This window comes from Marmota monax, unplaced genomic scaffold (genome assembly GCF_021218885.2).
Source record: "Marmota monax isolate L192 unplaced genomic scaffold, Marmota_monax_Labrador192_F-V1.1 WCK01_AAM20220418_F8-fsc00021, whole genome shotgun sequence".
NCBI lineage: Eukaryota > Metazoa > Chordata > Mammalia > Rodentia > Sciuridae > Marmota > Marmota monax.
The window spans coordinates 20,371,128-20,397,978 of NW_026695228.1; the positions used below are offsets into that span (position 1 = coordinate 20,371,128).

Consider the following 26,851-nt stretch of genomic DNA (forward strand, 5'->3'; position numbering starts at 1 on the left):
ATCACCACGTAAAAATAAATGAATAAAATAAAGGTATCGTGTCCAACTACAACTAAATAAAATATTTTTTTAAATGAAACAAAAAAACTCCATACAAAACAAAACCAAAAATTGCATTCTGGAACCACCCTCTGTGACCAGTAAAATGGAAAAGCCCCCAGGAGGTGTCCACAGGTTGGGAGGCTGCGAGTCCAGGAGGTGGTCGCTCTGTGCCCTGGACAGGCCAGGGCTGGTCTCCAGTTCCTGCTGCCTATAAACATGAAACGAAAGAGGGTCAAAACGGGGTAGATCCTGTGGAAAACAAGCACCTCCTCAAAAGGTCTAAAGTAGAATTGTCATATGACCCAGCAATCCCATTCCAAGGCTTATTACTAAAAGAAGGAGAAACACCCATCTACACAAAAACAGGTACGTCTGGCCTCGGGGTACAGCTCAGTAAAAGAGCTCTTGCCTAGTGGGCATGAGACCCTGGGTTCCATCCCCAGCCCTGCAAAACAAAACTAAGCTAAAAAACAGAAATAAAACTAAAAAAAAAAAAAAAAAAGCCCTGTGTACTTGAATGGTCAAGAGGCAACATTCATAATAGTGAAATAGAAAGAGAAAAAGCTGCCCAAATGTTCCTCAAAGGATGAATGGACAAACAAAAAGGGTAGGTTCCTAAAATGGAATAGTATTCAGTTGTTAAAAAGGAATGAAGCCAAACATTCACTGGAGAAAAGATAGCCTAGTCAAAAAATGATGCTTAGCAAAACTGGAAGTCCATATGTAGCAAAATGAAATTAAACCTCTATCTCTCACCCTGCACAGAAATCAACTCAAAGTGGACCAAAGACTTAGAACAGAGACCCTGAGCCCTAATAGAAGAAAAAATAGGCCCAAATCTTCACCACGTCAGCCTAGGATCTGACTTCCTTAACAAGACTCCTAAAGCACAAGAAGTAAATTCAAGAATCAATAAACGGGATGGATTCAAATTAAAAAGCTTCTTCTCAGCAAAGGAAACAATAATGTGAGGTGAGAGACAACAGACTGGGAGAAAATCTTTACCACATGCACCTCCAATAAAGCATTAATCTCCAGGATATATAAATAACTCAAAAAACTTAACACCCACAAAACAAACAACCCAATCAATAAATGGGCTAAGGAACTGAACAGACACTTCATAGAATAAGAAATACAATTGATCAACAAATATATGAAAAAAGTGTTCAACATATCTAACAATTAGAGAAATGCAAATCAAAACTACTCTAAGATTTCATCTCATTCCTTTCAGAATGGCAATCACCAAGAATACAGGCAACAATAAATGTTGGTGAGGATGTGGGGAAAAAGGCACACTCAGACATTGCTGTTGGGATGGCAAATGGGTAAAACCACTACGGAAAGCAGATGGAGATTCCTCAGAAGACTAGGAATGGAACCACCATTTGACCCAGCAATCCCATTCCTTGGTTTATAGCCAAAGGATTTAAAATCAGCATACTACCGTGACACAGCCACATTGATGTTTATAGCAGCTCAATTCACAATAGCTAGGCTATGGAACAAACCCTAGATGTCCCTCAATAGATGAATGGATAAAGAAAATTTTTAGTTGTAGATGGGGATATAGCTCAGTTGGTAGAGTGCTTGCCTTGCATGCACAAGGCCCTGGGTTCAATCCCCAGCACCACAAAAAAAAAAAAAATTGAGTATCACTCAGCTTTAAAGAAGAGTGAAATTATGGCATTTGCCAGTAAATGGTTGGAGTTGGAGAATATTATGTTAAGCGAAATAAGCCAATCCCACAAAACCAAAGGCCATTTGTCTTCTCTAATATGCGGATGCTGATTCACAGGCCTGGGGCACTAGGGAAGAATAGCGTTACCTTAGATTAATAGAGAGAAGTGATGGATGTGGGCATAGGACAGATGGTAGAGTGAAACAGACATTATTACTGTATGTAAACAGGGGTGTGCATGTATTGCTCTGGTATAATGACTTTAATTGTTTAGGATAGATACCGAGGGATGGTATAGCTAGGTCACATGGTGGTTCCACTTCTAGTCTTCCAAAGAAACTTCTTACTGATTTTCACTGTGGTTGTGGTGATTGATTTATAATCTCACTGTCAGTGTAAAAGTTTTACCCACGCCTTCAGCAACATTTATCATTATTTGTATTCTTTTTATTTATTTATTTATTTATTTTGCTGTACTGAGGATTGAACCCAGGGGCGCTTTACCACTGAGCCACGTCTCCATCACTTTTTATTTTATTTTTAAATGTTGAGACAGGGTCTCCTTAAGTTGCTGAGAGGGTCTTGCTACATTGTTGAGGCTGGCTTGAACTTGAGATCCTCCTGCCTCTGTCTCTCCCAGGTCTCTGGGATTACAGGCATGTGCCACCATGCCTGGATTGTTCTTTGTATTTTTTTAAACAATTTTTTAGTTATTGATAGATTTTTGTTTATTTTTATGTGGTGCTGAGAATCGAACCCAGTGCCTCACACATGCCAGGCAAGTGCGCTACTGCTGAGCCCCAGCCCCGTAGTTTTTTTTTTTAATAAATATTTTTAATTTATTAAATGAATGTTTATTTAGAGAAGTAATTTTTCAAATTATTTATTTATTTATTTTTTACCAAGGATTGAACTCAGGGACACTCGACCACTGAGCCACATCCCCAGCCCTATTTTGTGGTTTATTTAGAGACAGGGTCTTACTGAGTTGTTTAGTGCCTTGTAGTTGCTGAGGCTGGCTTTGAACTCACAATTCACCTGACTCAGCCTTCCAAGCCACTGGGATTACAGATGTGCGCCACCTCCCCCAGCTTTATGTGGTGCTGGGATTGAACCCAGGGCCTTGTGCATGCGAGCGAGGCAAGCTCTCTACCAACTGAGCTATATCCCCAGCCTTCAGTGTAGTTTTGATTTGCATTTCCCTAATTGCTAACAATGCTGAACATTTTTTTTAAAATGTATTTTCTGGGTATTTTTACTTTTTAAAATTTTTAGTTGTAGATGGACACAATATCTTTATTTATTTTATTTATTTGTATGTGGTGCTGAGGATTGAACTCAGTGTCTCATACATGCCAGGCAAGTGCTCTACTACTGAGCCATGACCCCAGCACCCCCATTTGTACTCCTCTTTTTAATTTTTTTTTAGTTGTAGATGGACACAATACATTTATTATTTTATTTATTTATTTGTTTTAAGATATTTTAGTTGCCAATGGATTTTTAACTTTATTTATATGTGGTGCTGAGGATCGAACCCAGGGCCTCACACATGTTAGGCAAGAGCTCTACCACTGAGCCACAACCCCAATCCTCCATTTGTACTCCTTTTGAGGAGTGTCTATTTAGTTCATTACCCCATTTATTGATTGGGTTATTATTATTTTGGGGGTGTTAGGTTTTTTGTGCTCCCTATATATTCTGAATATCAATTTTCCAGCAGAAGAGTAGCTAGCAAAAATTTTCTTCCATTCTGTGGACTCTTTTTGCTTTTAAATGTTTCCTTTGCTTGTGCAGTTTTTTAATTTGATGTTATCCCATTTATTAATTCTTGGCATTATTTCCTGAGTTCAGGAGTCCTATTGAGGAAGGTGTTGCCGGCACTTCCCTGTTTGGATGTTGACCCAATGTTTTCTTGTACCAGTTTCAAAGTTTCTGATCTAATTTCTAGGTCTTTGATTTGTTTGAGTTGACTGTTGTGCAGGGTGGGAAATAAGAATCTAGCCTCATTCTTCTACATATGGATAGTCAGCTTTCCCTGCAACATTTTTAAAAAGACTGTCTTCTCTCCAATGTATGTTGTTGGTGCTTTGTCAACAACCAGATGACTCTGGGTGGGTTTATCTTTGTGTCTTCTATTCTTTCTATGTTATTGTCTGTTTTTATGCCAGTACCATGCAATTTTTATTACTAGAGATCTGTAATATAATTTGAAGTCAGGTATTGGGACAATTCCAGCATTGTTTTTATGGCTTGTAATTGTTTTGGCAGGCCAATTTGGGGATGTGTACTTCAATAATAAGGTGAGTGGCTAGCATGTGTGAGGTGTTGCGTCCAAACCCTGGGTGGAGGGTGGGGTTGGGAGGGATTGCTTTGGCCATTCTGGGTTTTTTTATTCTTCCAAATGAATTTCAGGACTATTTTTTTCTAAAAGTTCTGTAAGGAATACCATTGGTATGCTGGTGGGGATTGCATTGAATCTGTAGATTGCTTTAGATAATATGGCCATTTTAACAATGTAATTCTGCCCATCCATAAACACAGGAAGTGTTTCCATTTTTTTTTTCCTAGTGTCTTCCTCAATTTCTTCAGTGCTATAATTTTCATTGTAGAGGGTCTTTTACTTTCTTGTTTAGGTTTATTCCTAGGGTTTCTTTTTTTAGGTTCTTGTGAATGGAATTTTTCCTAATTTCTTTTCAGCGAAGTCATTATTGGTGTACAGGCATTTTATTGGTTTTTATATATTGATTTTGTATAGTGGAATTGTACACATTAAATAGATGACTACTTTTTAATATAAAACAGCCTAGGTCTGGAGGTTAGGACCATAGTACAGCATTTGCCTGGCATGTTCCCAGCCCTAGGAAACAATCATAAGCAAAAAAAAAAAAAAAAACTTAAAGACTTTCCTACCAAGTTCTATTTCGTATACTTTTTTTTTTTCTGCTCAGAAATAGAGCTATACGCCACCATTGCTCAGGGAGATGGTGTATTTTATCATTTTACAGTCTACTCTTTTCATAAACAAAGTTTAGAGGATCCCTCTTCTTCCAACCCTCTAGTAGCTTCAGGTCCTGGAATCCCAGCAGCCCACCTTAAGCGAAGCCGCATCAGCAGAACCCAGCGTCCATCGCGCGACTTGTTTTCATAGCCACGCCCACTAACCTGGCCAGCATCTGTCCCCCGCCTCCCACGTGTTTTGCGCTGTCCCCGCCCCCTCCACGCCCTCGCTGCGGCTCCTAACAGAAGCCAAAGACGGAAGACCGAAGAGATCTCATAAATAATGCATCACGTCAGAGGCTGGGGGCGGGGTTTTGACGCGCCCGGAGGAGTCAGGTTCGTGAATAATACATATGGAGGCGGGGCCTGGAGGGGTGCGCGTGTCAAGGCGGAGTTCATGCACGGAAGTGGCCTCCTCTAGGGTCTGGAGAGGTGGGACCTTCAGCATATTATGAATATGCAGAACATTGGGGCGGAGACTATGAACCTTGTTGTGCCCGTAGAGGGCGTTGCTTTTTATGTCTTATGAATAATGCAGCACGTCAGCGAACTGTGCGAGAGCGATTGTTGGCTTCTTGGGCCCCTGTGGGGCGTGGCCAGCCGCATCTCATGAATAATGTAGCACGTCAGAGGGCGGCGGGGCGGGACGTGGCCGTCGCGCCGGCGCTGGAGCCGGGAAGGGGGGGGCGGGGGAGCGATGGTCGCAAGATGGCGGCGCTGAAGGAGGCTCGGAGCTACGGGCTGTCGTGCGGGCGGGTGAGCGACGGCAGCAAGGTGTCTGTGTTCCACGTGAAGCTCACCGACAGTGCCCTGAAGGCCTTCGAGAGCTACCGCGCCAGCCAGGTGAGCGGCGTGGGGTCCGGTGCGCCGTCGGGGACGTCGGGGCGCGGGCCGGCCTCGCGCGCCCCTCACCGCGGCGCCCTGGCGGGGAGCGCAGGGTCCAGCGTGCTGCTGGTAGGTCCCTGGGCCAGCGGTGTCCTCGGCCGGCATCAGCCCGGAGCGCCGGGAACCGCGGTCTTCGTAGGTGCTACTAGGCGGTACCGGCGGACAGTCCGTGGCGGCCAAGGGGCCGGAACTTGGCCGGGAGGGGCGTCAGTGTTGGCACCTGGAGGCGTCCGGGGCCTTTCCTGGCCCGCCCGGCACCTGGGCAGGAACTGGTCTGCCCACCTGGTGGGGAAAGGGAGAGGACGGTGCTCCTCTGGCCTGGTGTGGTGGTGGGGACTTGGGCTTCTCTGTCTGGACACCTGGAGGGGCAGTTGGGTGGGGGTGACTGGTGTGTCTTCCTGGGAAGCAGCTTTTCCATGTCCCAGGCAGGGTGGGTCAGGGGGCGCTGCTGACTGGCCACCTGTGGGGGCCTGTTCCATCTAGGTGGAAGGCTGTGTCTGTACCTGGGGCCTGTGTTTGGCGCTTTCCGATGACCCTGTCTCTGGATACCATCGGAGGGTGAAAATGTTTAGGGAGGCAGTGATGTTTTCCTGAAGGTAGTTGTGTGGGGTTGGCCCTCCCGCGGTGTTTTTCTCAGTCTTGGAGCCCCTGGTGGACCTGGAAGGAGGCTCTGGCCATCATACCTGGTGGTTAACTCTCAAACTTCTCTGGTCAATTTGGGCCCATCTGGGGAAGTTTGGAGTCTTTCAGTTCTGCCACCTGGCTGGGGGGTGGGGAGACTGCTGGGTGTACCTTCTCTCAGGTCTAACTTTGGGGCACATCTGGAGTCGTGATCAGAAGTCTGCCTCTTCCCATTTCAGTTTGTGTCATGGGCACCCTCTGTCTTGTGCCCAGATCAGAGTTGCAGATCCCCCAGTGATTAGGATCTGAGAGAAAGGAAGGAGCACTTTACCTCTTTTCCTGGAAAGTGAGGACTTCATAATCATAAGGCGGCTGGGGTTGTGGGGGGATGTCTGTCTCAGATTCAGGGAGGCCCTGTGTGTGTGTTTATGTATACTGAGCATGGGGGGGCCGCGGGCGGGTGAGGAGAGAGTAACTAGGAAGGAATGTGGCTTTCTTCCTGCCCCAGACTTGTTCAGCACCATTAGCTAAGCTGGGAATTTCTTACCCTGTTTTGTGTTCCTTCTCCTGTCCTGGAGCCCACAGCTCCTTTGCTTCTTTCAGCAGTTTCCTTCCTGTCGTTGTGTTTCAGTTTTCCCCTTCATAGAACGGGGATTTCTTCTTTTTGGAAGAGCTCCTTCTACCCTTGTCAAAAAGATTCCCCAAGACGAGGCTAAGGCGCCCCTGCAGGTGAGGAGGAGAATTTAATGATGGTTTCAGGAGGTGGCAGTGGCTGCCCAGTGACCATCTTGGGCCATTTTTCCTGGTGAAATTGCAGCCTGGAACCTTTTCATCTGTGCAGTCCCCCCCCCACCCCAAGGTACTGGGGATTTAACCTAGGGGCGCTCTATTACTGAGCTATTATCCTGAGCTCTTTTTTATTATTTAAAAAATTTTGAGACAGGCTGTCCTTAAGTTGCTCCGGCTGGCCTCGAACTTACAATCCTTCTGCCTCAGCTTCCTGAGTAGCTGGGATTATAGGCGTGCACCACCACCTTGCCTGGCTCCCCTGGGCAATTCTGACTTGTCCTGCAGGAAGGCAGGTTTTCCCAGAAACAGCTGGGGGAGAGCACATGAGTCATGTAAATAAGATGGACTTGGTACCTGGTTGCTTCGGACTTCTGGGATCCTGGGACCAAGAGCCCCACCTTCTGTCCAAAGCTGCCCTCACTCGTTCCAGTCCCCTGTCAGGAAGGCTTGCCTGTGCGTCTGCCTCATGCCATCATGCTGCTATTTTTAATTTCGGGTATAGGTTACATCTCCTAACTAAGCTGGGTCTTCCTTGTATGTGAAGGTGAAGTTAACTGCAGACTGTTGAGCTTGTTCCATCCAGGCTGTTTATAGTAGTGTGTTGACCAGCCAGGAAGGGTTCCCTCAGAGAACTCTCTAAGCCGTCTAGGGCAACTTGATTGGCTGGGTTAAATTTTGGGGAGATCCAGACTTGTGTTTTTCTTGAAAGATGACTGGCATGGAAGCTTTCGTATTTAATATTACGCTTTGGGCAGTGGACTGGACTGAGCTAAGACCAGAGGAGCTCCTGTGCTTTTTGTGGCACTGGTGGCAGGAAGAGCCTTCATTTAGCTGGTTTTGGATGGTGGGCATGGGGAAGGCAACTTAAAGAACTTGATATTTGTTGTTCACAAAACCTTGTGTGCCCATCTCTGTCAACTAGCAGCCAGGATTTACTGTTCTCTGGTGCTGTGGCTATATGGTTTGCCAATAGCAACTTGTGGGTAGGGTTTTTTTTTGTTGTTGTTCTGGGAGTGCATGCTTGTGCGTGCTAGGCAAGCCCCGTACCACTGAGCTGCGCCCCTTACCCCTGCTTAAATTTTTTTAAAAATATTTTTTTAGTTTTAGGTGGACACAATATCTTTATTTTTTTAAATTTTTATGTGGTGCTGAGGATCGAACCGAGTGCCTCATGCATGCTAGGCAAGCACTCTACCACTAAGCCACAACCCCAGCCCCCTACTTAAACTTTTTAATTGCAAAAAGACTTTTACATATTCAGGTGTGGCAGGGTCTAGACAGGAACTTGCTGTGGAACTTTCCCTGTGTCTTTCCATGAATTGTTCATCGTAGCCCTTTGAGCAGCCTTGTGTAAGGATCTACGGTGGTTTCTTTCCCCAGAAGGGTCTGAAGTCTGAGCTGCTCTTGTGTAGGCCTGGTGGCCAGGCCGGTAGAGATTTAGCAATATGTGTAACGGCTGGTCCTCCCATCCCATTTTGGACTTGTTAAAGTTTCTCTTTGATTATAAAATCCCGAGTAGTTCTGAGGTTACCATTTCTCTGTATTTCTTTTGTGACTTTGCTGGGTTATTTCCAGGCGAGCAGATAGAGGAAGTGGTATACAACTCATCCTTCCAGAATAATGTCACTGCCTACTCAGAGAAGTGTCCCCTGGTGACCCTGAGGAAGTGACCCACCCAGGGGCATCTGCCTCCATCTGCCGGGTTGTATTTTGTCACTAGGGGAATTGAGTGGTCTCTGTGGCCAGGTGACCTCCTTGGTGGAGAGGAGCATATTTGGGAATAACTGAGGGCCCAGGCAGGGTCCTTGAGGCTGGAGATCGAAGCTGTCTGGGTTTGAATCTTGGCCTTGCCTGCCTCACAAGGCTTTGGGCAAGTGAATTCCTGACCCATCCCAGCTCCAGATCCTTCTCCTCAGAACCGTGAGGGTGCCAGTATTTAACCCCGTTCCAAGCTTCAGATCCTTCTCTCAGGCCCCAGCATACCCTGAGCCCTCTTGAGCTCTCAGCTCTTGGCACTCCTGCCCAGCGCTGTCTCCTGCTCTGGGCCCTCGTGGAGATTCAAGCAGAGCTGGTGGGAGATGAGCCTGGGCTCACTCTTCTCACCCAATTTGATGGAGTGTCTGGTCAGCACAGGGCCACTGCTCAGGGGCTAGACGCCCGCAGGGACTAAGATGGGTGCCTTGTGTCAGCAGCAATATTCTAGAATTATCAAGAGGTAGATAATAGGGGCTGGGGCTGTAGCTCAGTGGTGGAGCGCTTGCCTAGCACATGTGAGGCACTGGATTTGGTCCTCAGCACCACATAAAAGCAAACAAAATAAAGACATTCTATCCTTCTACAACTTTAAAAAAAATAAAAATAATAAAAAAAGAGATAGATATTGGGGCTGGGGATGTGGCTCAAGCGGTAGCGCGCTCGCCTGGCATGCGTGCGGCCCGGGTTCGATCCTCAGCACCACATACAAAGAAAGATGTTGTGTCTGCTGAAAACTGAAAAATAAATATTAAAAAATTCTCTCTCTCTCTCTCTCTCTCACTCAAAAGAAAACTAATTTAAAAAATAAATAAATAAATGTTAAAAAATTCTCTCTCTCTCTGTCTCTCACTCTCTCTTTAAAAAAAAAAAAAAGATAGATAATAAACAGCCACCCCGGAATCAGCAAGAAAGATTCATCAGTGGACAGTGCTAGAAAGGAAATAAAATAGGGCAAAATGCTGGTGAGGGACCCCAGGTGGGCATAGGAGATGACACAGAGTTGAGGTCAGTGGCTGGAGAGTCCAACCTGCACAGTCTCTTGGAGTCAGGGCCTGGTAAAGGTGTAGGGTGGCTGCAAGGTGCTGTCCAGGTGTGAAGGAGCACCAGGTTCCATGGGCCTGCAGCCAGTATCCCACAGCTGTCCTGGGAGGCCCCAGTGCTATGCTGCGTGCTAGTAAGTAGGTGAACTGCTTGGACGTCAACCTGGACACTGGTGGCAGGAGGAGTCTTCATTTAGTCTGCATTCCCTTTGCATGGTGGGGAGGTCCGGGAGGCCAGGCTTGTCTCTCCCTTCCTGGGTGGGTGCCCACGTGCTCCTGAGCAGGGAAGTGCTTTATCCTGCTGTTCAGATGAGGACTTCCTTAGGAATCCTAGGGCCATCATCTCCAAGCTCTGGGGGGAACACTAGCTTATGGTTCCTGCTTTATGTTAGGGGCATGTCAGACTCTGAGGCAGCCTCACCTGTTTGAGGGCACTCCACTGTCCTCGTGTCTCAGCTTCCTCTTCGGTGCCCTAGCCACAGTCTTGTTTGGGGTTGGGGTGGGTTTTGAGCTGTAGGGCACATAGCTCTGAAGGGAGTCATACTGTGGGACCAAGTACTAGTGAAACACCAGCATTTTGACAACCCCACCCCCACCCCCCGCACAGAGGCCACAAACATTGATGACATGAGTGGCTGTGCAAAATTTTTGTAGTTTGACTGTTCTGAGCCCTGTCCTTGGAGAAAACCAAAAGATGATAGATGATCGCCTGCATCTGTAGTGTATGTCCCACTCCCATGCCAGCACTGGCTGTGCTGCCCGAGTAGTTCATTTTGTCCCTGTCAGGTCCATGACGTGAGCAGTTCCTGTTTCCCAGGTGAGAAAACAGGCAGGCATGGCTTAGAAGGTTGAGTCACCTCACAGGAGGTTTCACGGCGTGAGGCTTTGGCCAGGCTGGATGGGCTGGGTGGAGTGGGCTGGCACAGGGCATCAGGAGCATGGCAGCCTTGTGTCTCCCGCTTGCTGGGTCATTGGGTTCGATTTGCTTGTGTGTTTCCAGGTGGGCGCCAGCTGATTCTGGGTGGGGTGGGCTCCTCCCCCAAGGTGCTGCTGTAGGATGGAGCCAGCCTGAGGCTGTAGTTGGCTGGCTGTGCAGGAGAGGGGCTGGGGGTGCGGGAGAGACAGGGAGGCTGAACACCACCCTGGCCACTGTGACCCTTGACCAAGCTTCCGGCTGCCTGGCTGTGACCACGGTGATTGTGTGTAAACAGTAGGCTGCTCACGGAAACCCACCCTCTGTTGACTCATCAGGAGGCCAGAGTTCATCACCCTTTAAGCAGTTTTGACATCATACCAGGATTGTGACATCGCCAGGAGACCTTGAGGGAGGAACCAGCCAACTTGAAAAACAAGACTGCTTCTCCACTCTGTGTAGCTCGGACCAGAAACCCAGGAGACCCCTGGCTTTCAGAATCTGGGCTTCAGGGACAGCAGCCCTGCTTGATGTGGCCCAGCAGGGGTCAGACTGATGATTAATTCTGTGTCTGTAGGATTTGGCCTCTTTTGTTTTTAGGGCCTCACGCCCAGGACTCTGTCTTTATGACTTACCTTGTCCTGTTTTCTCCTTGGTCTGTGAATTGTGCAGCTGGGCTTTGTGTGATCTCATCTCTGCAGTCAGCCACATAGCCTGAAGGGACACTTAGAACAGTGACCCCAAATGACCTCTGATCTGTAGGTGCTTGAATGACAGACAGTGATGACAGGCAGATATGTTGTCACTTTTTAATTAAGAGAAACAAAAGAGAAAAAAGAAAACTGGTGTCCAAGTAAGCCATCCCAAGGGAGACTGTTCCACTGCATGAAAGTGTCATAGAGAGACTTGTCTCCACATGAAGTGGCCATGCACACCAGGACCCAATGCTAATTATATCCTCCAGGGCTGGATACCTCCCTGGCCAAGTGGAGACGCAGCTCCTGGCTGAGTCACGCAGGTTTGAGGGACTATGACTCCCAGTCCCTAGGGAGGGACAGGTTCTCAAGTCCAGGTGAAGTTTGTGGAATCACTGAACTGCTGTTTAAAAGCCACACATGCTGGGTGGGATGGCGCACACCTGTAATCTCAGCGACCCTGGAGGCTGAGGCAGGAGGATCACAAATTTAAGGGCAGCCTTGGCAACTTAGTGAGACCCTGTGTCCAACAACAACCACAAAAAATATAAAAGCCACGTGTGTGAAAGCTTTTTTTTTTTTTAAGCTGGATGAGTAGTGTAGCTCAGCCTAGAGGCTTGCAGCAAACCTAAAGTACTAGTCCTGTTGCCCCAGGCAAGTGCGATGGCATCTCATTTCCTTTCTCTTCTGTCTTGTACTGAGTTGTCATCATGATACGCTCATGTGATTTTGTCTCTTTTTGTCTCTTCCCCAACTAGAGAACTATTTTTTGTCCTTATAAACTTTGCATGTGCGTGTGTGTGGGGTGCTGGATATGGAATCCAGGGTCACAAATGCCAGACAAGTTCTCTACCGCTAGGTTCTTCCTCCTGCTCCGCTTTTTTTTTTTTTTTTTCCTGTTTCGAGACGGGGTCCGTCTCCCAGGCTGGCTGTACCTCCTGGGCTCAGACGATCTTTCTACCTCAGCTTCCCAAGTATCTGGGACCACAGGTGTGTGCTACTGTGCCCTGCTCAAACTTTGTTTTTTGTCTTTTATGGTGCTGGAAACTGAATCCAGGGCTTCATGCGTTTGGCAAGTGCTCTACCATTGAGCTATAGCCCCAGCACCCTAAACTTTATTTTTTATTTATTTTTGATACTGGAGATTGAACCCAGGGGCACTCTACCACGGAGCTACATCTGCAGCCCTTTTTATTTTTTATTTTAATACAGGGTCTCGCTAAGTTGGTTAGGGCCTCACTAAGTTTCTAAGACTGGCTCAAACTTGTGATCCTCCTGCCTCAGCTTCCTGAGTTGCTGGATTTATAAGCATGCACCACTGCACCTGGGTCCAATTTTACTTTTTTTTTAAATATATTTTTAAGTTGTAGATGGACACAATATCTTTATATTTATTTATTTATTTTTATGTGGTGCTGAGAATCGAACCCAGGGCCTCACACATGCAAGGCAGGCACTCTACACTGAGCTATAGCCCCAGCTCCCTAAATTTTACTTTTCAATGGCTATGTCTTCCACACGGTTTGGATCCTAAGAGGTCACTATTCGTAGATCATTTTTATGTCCTGGTCATTCTGGATGCTGGGACAGGCTGCTCTATTTCCTGAGGTGGAGGTGCACAGACGCACTGAATTGTGGCCGGGGCTCCCCTGGGGAGGCTGGCGCAGGCAGAGGCCTGGCATGACCGCTCATCGCTGGGTGGAGTTGGGAGGCTGTGATTGCTGTGCATTTGCTTCCAGGATGTGTTCTGGCTCTGGTGGGGATGGCTGTGTGGTCAGGAAGGGCCAGGTGGGAGGCAGGGAGGCTGGAGGAGGCTGTGGATAGAGGCTCTGAGGGCCTTAGCTGGGATGGTACCTGGGGACTGGGTAAGGGTTCAAATGTGGGAAACAATTGGGAAGTCGCCTGTGTCTGGTTGGAGGAGGTGGACATTTCTGATGTTGGCTTATGCTGGCTATGTGGTAGAAGGTCTTGACCTAGTCGGCTTTGTTGGGATGTTTGATCTGGGGTTTTCAGTGAGAGATGCAGGGTTCCTGCAGGGCTGAAAGACGTGCCGATGGCAGCTCTGGAGTGGTTGCCGAGGATCAGAGAGCCCTAATGTGTCCGTGACGGATGTGTCGTTGCTGTTGAGGTGGAAGCTGTGTGTAGTGAGGTTGTGGTGAGCCGGTCTTTCTGAGCTGCTGCCTTTGTTCCAGAGTGTGGACGTCCTGAGTTCCTCCAGGTGTCCTCATATGTGCAGTTTGAAGGTGGGTTTGAACAGATGTGGCCAGTCTGGGTCTTGGATTGCATCTTTTGCTGAGGAGCAGTTGGACACCACGTTTCCCGATTGCACTGGTGTTGACTAGCCCAGAGGCAGTTACTGGACTGTGGGTGCACTGGACAGCGTCACCAAGGTCTTCGGCTGGATGGAGGGTTTGCCTAGGTCACCCTGAGTCAGCCTTGCAGGTGGGTGAGTAATGTACTCATCAGGTTCAGGGAAGACCAGGGGAGGGCCTTAGTGACAGCTCTCTTGTCACTGCTTCCCAGTGGGCTTTAGGCATTTCTGTCGCAGGCTGCCTGGAGCAGCTTAGCCTGCCTTGGAGCTTTTGAGAAACTAAGGTGCTGCTGGTGATGAAAGCCCTGGGTTAATCCTGCTCTCTTCACATGGAGTGATCAGGGCTCAGCTGGGTGGTCCCTTCCTTGAGTGTGTTCTTCCCCAAGTCACTGCTCTTGCTGGCCCTGTGACTCTTCTAAATACTTACGAAAAGAGTCATCATAAGGAGGCATTTCCCTTGAAGGATGCTGGGAGTCACATGCTGGGGTGAGTGAGACTGGCTTCAACTCCTACTGACAGTCTGGTTGCAGGTGACAAAGACCCTGACCACAGCTACCATCGGATGGGATGTTGGTGTCCATGCTGGAGGTGAGCTTGGCTGACTTCAGGTCACGTCTGAAGGAGAGTGTTAAGGAAAGTCACCTGGAACCAACTGAGAAGCAGGGGCATGGAGGGCCCTTTATTGACTCTGGAGTGGATGCGAAGAGAAGTGGAGAAGACAGTGACAGTGTCCTACTTCTGTAAGGACAGCATGTGGAGCCCAGTACCAGGATGCAAGTGTGTTTGAATAGAGAAGGTTAAGATGTACCTTGGGTGTCCTGGAGAACCTGTGGGGAGGGGAGAAGGGTAACTTAGCCTTGGCCCTTGGTTGGGCACCCCAGTTATTCACAGCCCCCTGCTATCTCTTGAGTCTGGCAGGGTGGGACACCCAACCAGCCAAAGGTCCTAAAGATTTCAGGAAGGGGCAGGGCCCACCTTGCAGGTCCTAAGGCCACAGCTCTTTTGGGAGCAAAATCTGCTTTTATGAGTTTAGTTCTTTGTGTCCCAAGTGAAATTGAAAGATAACTCTTGTGCTGGGCACAGTGGCACATGCCTATAAATCCCAGCTACTTAGGAGGCTGAGGCAGAAGGATTTCAAGTTTGAGGTCAGCCTCACCAACTTAGTGAGACCCTATCTCAAAATAAAAAATGGAAAGGGTTGGTGATGTAGCTCAGTGGTCAAGGTCAGTCCCCAGTATTACATCCCCAGTACCACACTCACACAAAGATAACTGTTGTGCTGGGCATGGTAGCCCACGCCTGGAATCCTAGCAATTTGGGAGTCTGAGGCAGAAGGATCAAAGTTTGAGACCAGTCTCAGTAACCTAGTGAGGTTCTGAGAAACTTGGTGAGACCCTGTCTCAAAATAAATGAATAAATAAATAAGAGCTAGAATGTAGCCCAGTGATAAAATGCCCCTGGGCTCAATCCCCAGTAACTGCTCCCCACCTCTGAAAAAAAGATGGAAAAAGATAACTGTTAAGATGACCAGGGTGTGGCTCAGTGGTGGAGCACTTGCCTGGCGTGTACAGGTCCTGGGTTCCATCCCAGCACTGTAGGGGAAAAAGAGAACACTTGTCGGGGCTGGGCTTGTGGCTGAGTGGTAGAGCACTTGCCTAGCACGTGTGAGGCACTGGGTTTGATCCTCTGCACCACATAAAAAATAAAATAAAGATATTGTGTCCACCTACAACTAAAAAGTATATTTAAAAAGAAAAAAAGGATAACACTTGTGGAAGATGGGCTTTCTTCCTGGCAGGAAGCAATCTGGACACCTCAAAGGTCAGGTGCTGCCCACTGGGGGGTACTGGGCAGGCTGGCCTTTGCCCCTGCTCCTGCCCTTGGCCTGACCCTGTGGTGGTGAAGGTGGGTGGGAGAGAGCAGAAGCAGTGAGGTTTCCTGGGATCCTGTGGGCAGAAGCCACCTACTGACTGCTGGGAGGAGCGGGGCCTCTAATCAGAGGAGGTGAGTGCTTGTGCACACGTGTGTGTATATGTCAGCCACCATGTGACCTGCACTCCCCTTGGAAACATGGGGTCAGCGCCTCAGTCCAGGCTAGGCAGATCTGAGGGGGGCCTCTTGGCTGACAGGTGGGGGCAGCCACCCATTCACACTGCCCTTCCTGGTGGGGGTGTTGTCTTCTGGGACCCAGAGGGCTCAGGATGGTCTCCTTTACTGGCCAGTGTGGATGGGGAGGTTCCCCCGCTTTTTTTTTTTTAAACCTTTAGGAGAGATCCAGCTTTCTGCTGTGGACCTGTTGTGGGGGCTCCCCTCCCCTCATCCAGAGGGAGTGATTTCAGGGTCCCAGAGTGAGACGATGATAACTGTAGCATCAGGGCAGCCTGAGTGGCAGGTGTGTCTCCAGACAGAGCCACTGAGGGTAAGGAGCCCAAGAGGTGCCTCCTGCTCTTGTCCTCTCCAAAATTTCGTTCCCAGGACCAGGACTGCGTCTCCCACTTGCATATTCCCGTGGCTTAGTGGTAGAGTTGAAGGGGCTTCTGTCATTTCTGAGGAAGGAGTTCAGACATAGCTTGCCCAGCAGGCCGAGCAGGGCTGGCTTCAGGCACTGACAATGCGGACTGTTACTTCAGCTTTTCCAGTGTCAGCTGTAGTGCCTAGGGCAAGGGCCCAGTCAAGCCCACCATCTGTCTTTGTAAATAAAGTTTTATTGGGACACAGCTGCTCAGTTGGAACAGCCCCATAAAGCCCGAAGCAGAACTTGCTCAGACAATTGGCTGTTGGTCTGGAGTGTTAGCCCCTGTGCTGAGACCACACCCCTGGGAAACTGAAACTTTGGGTCCCTTTGTTCTGGCCCCTTCATTTTATCAGCAGGAAGTCTAGGTAATGACTAGCCATGGTCCTGTGGTTGGCAAAGATGAAGAAAGGCTAGGTGTGGTGGCGCACTCCTGTAATCCCAGCTACTTTGAAGGCTGAGAGGAGAAATACAAGTTCAAGGCCCACCTCAGCAATTTAGCGAGACCCTTCTCAAAAGAAAAAAGGCTAGCAATGTAGCTCAGTGGTAGAGTACCACTGTTTCAGTCTGTATCCTGCAAAAAACAAAATAAAAGATGAGGTTAGTCCTGGAGTCCAAGGGTGTCTGCTCTGGGACCCACAACCCTCCTGGCTGCCAACCCCCACCTAGATCTCCTGAAGACTCAAAATGCTTCCCACCCTGAGTGCCACTCCCATGGCTTTCCAGGAGCTTTTCTCAGCTTCAGCAAAGAGCCTGGCATAGCTTCCAGCGGGACTGGCCTTTTTTGTTTGTGACCTTTGGAACTGAAAACAAAGCCCAGTCATGCACAGCCTGGATGGGAAGGGCCAATGTGCATGACCCTTGTGGAGTTGGGATCAGCTGCAGCTTAGAGGAAGCCTTGGCGTCCTGGTCCCCTCCACTCCTGGGGATGTAGGTTCCACGTCTTTGCCTTGGAGTGGGTCGTGGGGCCCGTAACTGCTTCTTTTTGGGCCCTGACCACAGTCTCTTGTTCCTTCGGCCTCTGCTCTGTGGTCAGAACAGGGGGGGCGGTGTCTCTGTGGGGCTGGTGTCCGTCCGCCATGGATACCTCACCCTGGACTTAGGGTGGTCTTGGGGAGCCTTCCAGAGCTTTCTCAGCTTGGGGCAAGTGCTCTCTGTAGATCAGATTCCATGTAAGATACCAGAGGCCTGAAAGTCCCTGAGAAGGGCTTCCTGGGTTGGTCACCCTGGCGAGGGGCAGCGTGTGGTTTCTGCGTTCTGTCAGCAGGAGCGGCCTGGTTTTGCTCTTCTCTTCTGATGTCGTCTCTCCTTTCAGAAAGGGTGTGGCAGCTGAGCTGCACAGGCCAGGCAGGGGCCTTGCAGGGAGATGTCTGAGGGCAGGGGCAGGTCTCAGCTAGAAGAGTGTGTTCCTTCCTTTCCTGGTGGCACTATTTTTGGAGTTGGACGCTCACCGATGTCTGCTTGTTCCAGGGAAATGTGCTCAGCTCGCAGTGCATCTGGCGAGTGGGAGGGGACAACCAGTGCTGGCGGCCTGTGTCCAGCTCATCCCTAGTCTTCTCTGGGGCCAGAATGAGGCATGTTGGATCCCTTTCCTGTGCACGGGGTCTCACTGGTGAGGTCCTTCATGTAGGGCCACACAGCCCACCCTGTGATCTATGAATGGCTCCATCCTGGGGTCAGCTTTTCATAAACCGGAAGTAAGCTGTGTCAAGGAGGATTCTGCTGAGGTGTCTGTCCTGAGAGGATTGATGAGGTGTGGCCCCGGCTCTCTCTGCGCTACCCTCCTGTCATAGCATCTCTGAGCTTAGGAGGCCGCGGATTCCCCGCTGAGCAGCGCCTGCCAGAGCTCACATGTGCAAGGTAAAGTTCACCAGCCCTGGAGCAGAAGTGGGTCCATGCAGCCCCACAAAGGCAAAAGCGTGGAGTGTCTTCCTTCCCCTGGGTGGGGTGACCGGCAGGGTCTAGGCCCAGAGTCCCACCACTGATGGCAGCTTGTCCTGGGAGCCTCAGAGTGCCCCTGCCTTTTGCCTTTCCTCTTCCTGCTCTCTCACATGTGGGTTAATTGAAGTCTGGCCACTTTGGAGTGACAGGAGTGGCCTGAGAGCTGGCCGCAGACTGTTGGTGCAGTTCTGGGTTGAGGTGTTCAGGAGCAGGTAACCATGCGCTGTGGGCACAGCTGTTCCTCAGCAGGGCCTCATGCCCAGGTGTTTGCATTGGGGTGGAGGGATCCAGTGAGTGGGAGAACCTGAGGGTGTCACAGGCAGGTCACCAGAGGATGTGGAAAACAGGGCTCAGGCCTAGGGCAGTGCCAGCAGTGCCAGTACCACGTTGACCACACCGGGACTGGTCCTGAGCCAGTCTGCAGACCAGGCGGATTTACTGCAGACGGTCTGGGAATTGGGGGCAGCAGCCTGGGCACATGCTGGCAGAGGCTGCCCATCATCCTGTGGCCACATGGGCACCCAGGGCTCAGAGGGAGGCCAGGCAGAAAGCTTCCAAGTGGTAGAGCTGGTGTCCTGATGACAGCTAAGGGCTGGGAAAAGGGACAGGCTGCCTCATTCTCCTTGCTGATGTTAAAACACATGGAGGCTGGGCACAGGGTGGCAGTGACCACCTGTGTAGTGGTGCCACCCTCTGGTCCTCAGTTCCCCCTCCTGCAGTGTGGAGTCATTGTGGGCCAGTGCCTGTGGCCTGGTGGTGTGGTCAGGTCTTGAGTCCTACCCCTTTGGCTGCAAGGCCTCCTTTCTCCTCCTCCGTGGCATGTTTGTGGGTTTAGGGAGCTGCACTCCAAAGTGGCTTACAGGGCATCTGGCACATGAGGCTCCCCTTTCCTGCTCCACCGTGTCCGGGCACAGACAGCTCGGCTGGGCTGCTTCTGCCCACATCCCTGCTTTCTTGTACCTGTTAGTGGCGAGGAGCCTGCTTTATTGAGGACAGTTGAACAGTGAGAAATAAAAGCTCGGCCTAGAATGGCAGGCAGGTGGGGGTGTGGCCCCACGTGCTCCTGTGTTCCTGGCTCCTCCGGGCACACCTGCCTTTCTGCTGCCCATGAAGCCACAGGCACAGCCTGGCCCAGGAAGGGTGGGACTGGCCCCTGCATCTTTAAAATGGCTTTGGTTAGGAAGGCCTAGCAGAAACTTCCTCACTCCTCTGACACAGCCTTGCTGGTAGGGTCACAGGTGCTGCCGGGTCAGTGAAGGCAGGTGGAGAGGAAGGCACACGGTGGAGTGGCAGGAAGGGCTGGTGGTGGCTTCAGTTCCCAGATGTCCCAACATTTTCTGCCCTCTGGCCCCTGAGCATCAAGAGGTTGCCCACTGGGGTTCAGCTGTGAGCCTGGGGGTGCAGACGTCCAGTTGCTTGACCTGTCCCTTCACAGCTCTGGTGTCCCGGAAGAGTTGAGGCACAAGTTGCTCCAAAGGAGCTCCACTGTTGGAACTGGGCACCGAGGGGTCTCTTGCAGGTGGGAGTCACAGACCCCAGGCTAGCCAACTGCTGGATACTCAGAGCTGCAGGACTTATGTGGACCTCCGGGCCTGTCACCTGGACTTGTCTGAGACAGGTCCCTATGGAGGGTGACACAGAGCAGGCATTCCTCACAACAGCCTAAGGGGGTGGTCTCCACGGGGCTGTAGCGAGGCTGCAGCCTGGAGGCTTCACAGGCTGTGTTTTGTGGTGACTTGTTGACCCCATGATTTGTCCTGTGGGCAGTGTCAGCCTCTCCTCAGGCCTGAAAGATGACCAATGACAGACAGGTGTTACCACTTTAAAGACCAGACTCTGGCTCCCTCCCCACCCTCTCCAGGCAGAGGCGAACGTGACAGAGATCAGATGGGCAGCGCAGTGTGAGCTCAGAGCCCAGGAGGAAGGCCAAGTTGGCAGACGGCTTGGGGGAAACGCAGCCAGGGGACTGTTTCGCTCAGGATGTGCGTTCAGATTTTGGTGAACTTGAGTTACAAAATTGCGTGGCAAAAACCAGAATAGGAGTGGCTGCAGCACATCAGCCAAGTCATTCCTGGGTGGGTGGCTCTGCAGCTCCCCTGCGCCACCTGGAAGGCTCCTCTCCTCCTCCTCAGCCTCACCCCTCCTGGCGCCTGCCCTGTCTCTTCGGTTGTCCCTTGGGCACAAGTAGCCAAGCAGGCCATCGAGGTTGAGTGAAGTGTGTCTGTGAGGGTGTGATCACTGGGTCAACCGTTGCCACTGTGACTGCCCAGAGCCTGCCCAGACTGTCCACGAGAGACGAGGCCTCTCTAAACTTGGGATCGGAGCAGTGGGTGGGAGGGAAGTGAGTCTGCAGGATGGTGACTTGCAGGGTCAGGTCAGACCTGGCATCTGGCCAGAGCACATGCTCTCCATTTTGGCCAGAATGCTGGCCCAGCCCCCACGTAGGACACCTGCTAACCTGGTCCTGGTGCCTTGCTGGGCAGTGGGGGTCCTAGGTGGAGAGTGACAGTCCCACAGGCTCTAGAGCAGCCTGCATGACAGGAAGACTCCCTGGTAGAAGGGACATTTGCCAGGGTCTGAAGAAAGATTGGAGTTCCTGGCCCTGGCGGTTGTTGGGGAAAGCCAGTGCCCAGGAGGCCTGTCCCTGCCCACGGGTGCCAGTGGCCAGAGACACGCCACAGCAACAGTTCAGAGTGAGTGGGGAAGCCGGCCAGAGGGCACCTCCTCCCTTTCTTAGGCCTCCCTCTCCAGTCCCTTCCCATCCTGGTTCAGATGTCTCCTTGTCACTTGGGTCACCTGGGATTGGGTCACTCGGGATCAGTGGCCTTGGCTCTGCGCACCTGCCTGCTCAGTGAAGGCTGTTAGACATTTGTCTAATCCTGCGGTGGGCTGTGTGGAGGGGGAGGGTCCTGTGTGGTTCCCTGTCCTCCCGTTGCCTCCGGGGCTGCGTCCTGCCTGAGATTCCCAGTAGCTGCCAGCTCCTGCCTGGAGCCCTGGCCGCGCCGCCTCCCCCAGGCTCTTCGCACTCGCACGTGTCGGGGTCGCTCCCTCCGCGGTTCTCCTGCTCTGCCAGATGCCTTTTCCAAAAATAAAGCTGGCAGAACTCCGCTACCTCTTCTCATGTGGGTTAAGTGGCTTCACCCCACGGTGGTGGCACTCCCTCACAGAGCCCCACAGAGGCACCTCCGGCGCTGCCTTGCGCAGCAGCTGCTCAGGGCCTGAGGTGGCCATGCCCTCTCCAGACCCTGAGTGTTCATGGTGGCTTTCCTGAACTGGGTGCCAGCGTGGCCCTCTGCAGCCTTGTAGCTTCTTCTCTGCTCTGCTCTGCTTTCTCCTTTCCCTCTGTTGGGGATGAATCATGGCCCCACACATGCTAGGCAAGCACTCTGCCACTGAGTGTGTCCCTAGCCCAGAACACTTTTCTTTTTCAACTAGGTTCCTTTTTTTTAATATTTATTTTTTAGTTTTCCGCGAACACAACATCTTTGTTTGTATGTGGTGCTGAGGATCGAACCCGGGACACACACATGCCAGGCAAGCGGCTACCGCTTGAGCCACATCCCCAGCCCCCCCCCTTTTTTTTTTAATCAAATAAAACCATAAAAAAGTGCCACCTTATAAAGCAGGTGATGGTGGGCTGCTCGGCAGGGCCAGGGAACCTTATAGTGTGACTCTGCCTTAGAGCTGGGTGGTCCTCAGGGATCCCCCTCCATAGGTCCCTGGCATTGTGGGGTTCTGGGATGCACCTGGCCCCCTGTGCCCGCCCTGGAGGGTGTGCTGCAGGTGGCAGCTTCGGGCCGTCTGCTGGATCACTGGCCTGCACCCTTAGCAATGAAGCTCTTTCTGGGCTCAGCAAACCTGGCCAGGTGGCTCAGGGCTGCTCCGGGAAGGGCTTCTGGGATTCTGCGTGGATGGCCCAACACTTTTCCTGAAGTTGGCTCAGTGGCAGGAGGAGGAAGGTCCTCAACCTTCTCCACAGAGCACTAACCCATGCTAACACCATGTTCTGCTTCTCTGTCCTGGCATCTGTGAGTTGACAGTGGCATTGGGCACTTCTCCCTTGTTTCTGCTCCACTCCTTTCTCTTGATCTCCTCAGTTGTTTTCCCTCAGGGATGGAATTTGGAAAAGCCCCGTGTTTGAGGTACTGGGACACCTTGGTCTGGGACATTTGACCTTTCAGTTTCAAATGTTTGCTCCTAATTTGGCTGGTTTTAGGATGTCCCCTGGTGTTGGGGCTGGGGTCCCTGCTAGGCAGAAGTGATTAAGGCCAGCTCGTTCCTTGCTTCTGTTGGTCCTTCCTGCACCACTGCACACCTCAGCCTGGCCCCTCACCTGAGGTGTCCCCGTCCTTCTCTGCCTCACTGCTGGCCTACTCCTTGGGAGTCTTTCTGCATCCACACAGCTGTTTCTGTGGCTGGTCATTCCAGAGTGGCCTGGTCTGTCCCCTGGGACCCTGCTGTCTTGGGAGCCCTGACCATTCCTGGCTGCTGGACCAGGCACGTGCCTCCTTAACACATCTATCAAGCGGTGGTGGCAGGACACTGAGTGGCCTCAAATGGGGCCTCCTCAGCCTGTGACAAACCACTTCCCAGGATGCTCAGTGTTTTGGGGGACATGGTCTCGCAATCTCTGGGATGCTTGCAGAATTCTAGAGGCCCTGTTGGGAGCAGCCACTGAGCCATCCGACCAGGTTTGCTGGAGCCTAGAAAGCACTTCGGTTGCTAATGGTGCAGCCTAGTGATACCTGATTTCTGATTTGTCTCTCCCGTGCCACCCTCACAGGGCCACCTCGTGACCCAGCTAAGCAGCTTGGAGCTCCTTTCTGTCCCTGCTGAGTCTGCTGAGGGCCTTCCTTTGAAAGAGACTGTTTCTGGAGGGCATGGCCGGCTCCCTGAGGAGAGAGGGCTGCAGGAGGCTGCTGAAAGCAGGCCAGCAGCAGGAGTCCAGAATTTGCGTGGGGATTCCTTTGCCTGCATCAGGGGTCTCCAACGTTCTCCTTCTTTTTCCCATTTATATGGTGCCACCTCTTGGGCCCTAGCCAGGAATGCCAGATGGATCAGGGAAGTGCCTGGGATTCGACTCCTAGTCTCCTGGTGCACATTTTGCTGAGCCCTGGTCCATCTGGCTCTGATGGGTCCTTCATCTGCGCCTGCTCCCCTCAATAACTGGCCCCTGGCCCAGGATGCTGTACCTGCCCTGCCACACCGGCCTAAGGGAGGATGCGGCCCTTGGCCTTATCAGCCTGGCTCTGAGCCGACTATGCCATGGACCAGGTCCTGCTCCCTCCTCCCAGTGTCCTGTGCTCCAAGACCTGGGCTGGGCCAGAAGGACTCCCCTGGAGTGGGAGGCAGGTTGGAGGGTCCACCTTGCTCTGACCACAGACTGTCTAGACCTTCGAAGCCACCTCTTCAGGCACACCCCAGGACCTTCCCACTTCTTGTACACCACAGTCTCTGATTCTTCTTAGCTTTGTCGCAGTGCTGGGTGGGATACCGCCTTGCTCTGATTTGCGTCTTACTTGTGGCTTCTCGTGTGTTGTCACGGTCCATGTTACTTTCTGCAGCGGGTGCTGCATCCCTTGCTGTTCCTGTTGGCTGGTTTGGCCAGCAGTGGGGCTCCCCCCCGGGGCAGGTTGACCTAGGCCTTGCTCTCAAGAGTTTGCTTGCCTTCCGCCTGCTCTGCCAGTGAGGATGGTGGCGTGGAGGTGAGGACAGTGCCGTGGAGGTGAGGACCATGTGTGCCCTTCCTTGTTTGTGATGGGCCAACATTCCCCTGCCCTGTGGAGAGTTGTGGCCTGAGTTTGGCAGCTGGAAGTTGCCACACCTCCTTGTGGGACCTCTGCTGACAAGTGGAGTCACATGTGTGAAGCTGGCAACCAGCTGGCTACTTGTCCCCTTTGCTGAGCAAGATCTGTGCACCACACTGGCTGGTGTTTTCAAAGCACTCAAACTGTCATTAGGCTACTTTTGAAGGTCTTGAGTTTCCTTCAGTTCTGGGTAACATATTAATGAGAAAGCTGAAGTTATGTTTAAAAAGTGTTTTTTTTTGTTTTGTTTTGTTTTTGGTATTGTGGGTTGAACTCAGGTGCTTAACCACTGAGACACATCTCTAGTCCTTTATATATATGGATATTTTTTCCAGAATATTTTTTAGTTGTAGATGGACATAATTCCTTTATTTTGTTTATTTATTTTTAAGTGGTGCTGAAAATCCAACCCAGTGCCTCACACGTGCTATGCAAGTGTTCTACCACTGAGCCACAACTCCAATCCCTCTTTTTATATTTCATTTGGAGACAGGGACTCACTGAGTTGCTTAGGGCCTCACTAAGTTGCTGAGGCTGACTTTGAACTCACGATCCTCTTCCTTCAGCCTCCCAAGCTGCTGGGATTACAGGCTTACACCACTGCACCCAGCTTGTATTTTTTATTTAGAGACAGGGTCTCTCTAAGTTGCTGAGGGCCTCACTAAATTGCTGAGGCTGGCCTTGAACTTGCCATCTTCCTGCCTCAGCCTCCCGAGCTACTGGGATTACAAGAGTACATCACCACGCCCAGCTAAAGCTGGTTTTGTACTGGCAAAATAGTAGAGTTCACCCAGCCCCTGACAGCTCCCCAAATCATTTTGCATATAGGTTGTGTTAGAGCCCAAGGCCATCATCTGTTGCCATCCAAGCACAGAGCAAGAACTTACCAAGAAGTTCCAGGGCATCTGTGCTGTGACGTCCTCTGCAAGGATGAGACTACTCTGTTGGCCCTGGCGCACTGCTGCTTTCTCGAAGAAAGACCCTTAATTCCCCTTTCTCCATCGTCAGAATCTGTTCTCTAGGCAGAAGCTGCCTGAGTCCTCCCTGCTCAGCTTGCAAGATCCTTCCTCTTTTTGGTTTGGCATCAGGGATTGAACCCAGGGGTGCTCTACCACTGAGCTGCATCCCCAGCCCCTTTCTTTTTATTTTTAGTCAAGGGCCTAAGTGGCTTAGGCTGGCCTCATATTAGCGATCCTCCTGCCTGAGTCCCTGGAGTAGCTAGGATGCAAGCTGCGCCAGTGCGCCCAGGATCTCAAACGCCATGACCTGGGAGTCAGTGCAGCGACATTCAATGGAACCACGAGAGGTGTCCTCATGATGAGCTCTTGGTGCACCCAGTGGGGTTCAGTTGTAAACTAGGACATGCACAGGAGTCTTCGTGGCTATACTGTCACGTGCAATACCTGTCACATGTGGCAAAGGTGGAACGAATGGGCCACCAGTCTCACATTTTACTTAAACAACAGGCCTGCCATCACCTTGCTGAATATTATTTGATGTTTTGAGAAAGGTCGCCAAGAGCCTCTTGTGTCCTTTTTCCCAGACCTTATCCCCCATGGCCTGTCTGATACTCTGGCCGAGAGTGGATGCCTTGAGGTTGCATGGTCTTCGTCCCCACTTTAGCCCCTGAAAGACAGGACCGATTGTTCCCATTTTGTGGATGAGAAAGCTGACAGATACAGTGTCAAATCTGTCACCAAGGCCAACAGTGAGTTGAGGGACTGTCTCCCTGACCCAGGGAGTCTGCAGGCCCCTGCAGCTTTGCCCCTTTGTTCATGTCAGGGCTTTGCTTTGTGTGTATGTGTGTTTAATATTTATTTTTTAGTTTTAGGGGACACACTATCTTTATTTTACATTTACGTGGTGCCTCATGCCTGCTAGGCGAGCGCTCCACCACTCAGCCCCAGCCCCAGCCTAGCCCCAGCCCCAGCCCCTGCTTTGTGTTTTTATTTTATTTATTTATTTTTTAATTTTTTATTGTTGGTTGTTCAAAACATTACAAATTTCTTGACATATCATATTCCACACTTTGATTCAAGTGGGTTATGAACTCCCACCTTCACCCCATACACAGATTGCAGAATCACATCAGTTACACATCCATTGATTTACATATTGCCATACTAGTGTCTGTTGTGCTCCGCTGCCTTTCCCATCCTCCCCCCTCCCCCCTCCCCACCTCTCCCCTCCCCTCCCCTCCTCTCTCTCTACCCCCTCCACTGTATAACCCTGAGGGTCTCCTTCCATTACCATGCAATTTCCCTTCTCTCTCCCTTTCCCTCCCACCTCTCATCCCTGTTAAATGTTAATCTTCTTCTCCTGCTCTTCGTCCCTACTCTGATCTTAGTTACTCTCCTTATATCAAACAAGACATTTGGCATTTGTTTTTTAGGGATTGGCTAGCTTCACTTAGCATAATCTGCTCTAATGCCATCCATTTCCCTGCAAATTCTATGATTTTGTCATTTTTTAATGCAGAGTAATACTCCATTGTGTATAAATGCCACATTTTTTTTATCCATTCGTCTATTGAAGGGCATCTAGGTTGGTTCCACAGTCTTGCTATTGTGAATTGTGCTGCTATGAACATCGATGTAGCAGTGTCCCTGTAGCATGCTCTTTTTAGGTCTTTAGGGAATAGACCAAGAAGGGGAATAGCTGGGTCAAATGGTGGCTCCATTCCCAGCTTTGCTTTGTGTTTTTAATAAAAGAATGTTGTAGTCCTTTATCGGAGTGTTCAGAAAAGTAGAGGTGGGAGCTGGAAGAGGTGAAGGTTGTTGTGTGGCAGGGTCCATTTAGTACTATCACATACATTGTTTCAGCAGCCTAATAGGTTAGGTTGCTAGCTCCCTATGG

General features: G+C 50.6%; 1 protein-coding gene across 3 annotated transcripts in view; it reads left to right on the forward strand.

The window, feature by feature from the left end:
- The first annotated feature begins 5,421 nt into the window (after positions 1-5,421).
- Ell (elongation factor for RNA polymerase II) overlaps positions 5,422-26,851 on the forward strand; it is a 67,115-nt gene continuing 45,685 nt past the window's right edge. For 2 of the 3 annotated variants that reach the window (XM_046437590.1, XM_046437591.1), the window contains exon 1: positions 5,422-5,569. In XM_046437590.1, the coding sequence (XP_046293546.1) occupies positions 5,435-5,569 (135 nt within the window). In that variant the 5' untranslated portion in view covers positions 5,422-5,434. Of the gene's footprint in view, positions 5,570-16,385; positions 18,108-26,851 lie in introns of those variants that run through there. The other variant, XM_046437592.2, reaches the window with a different exon arrangement.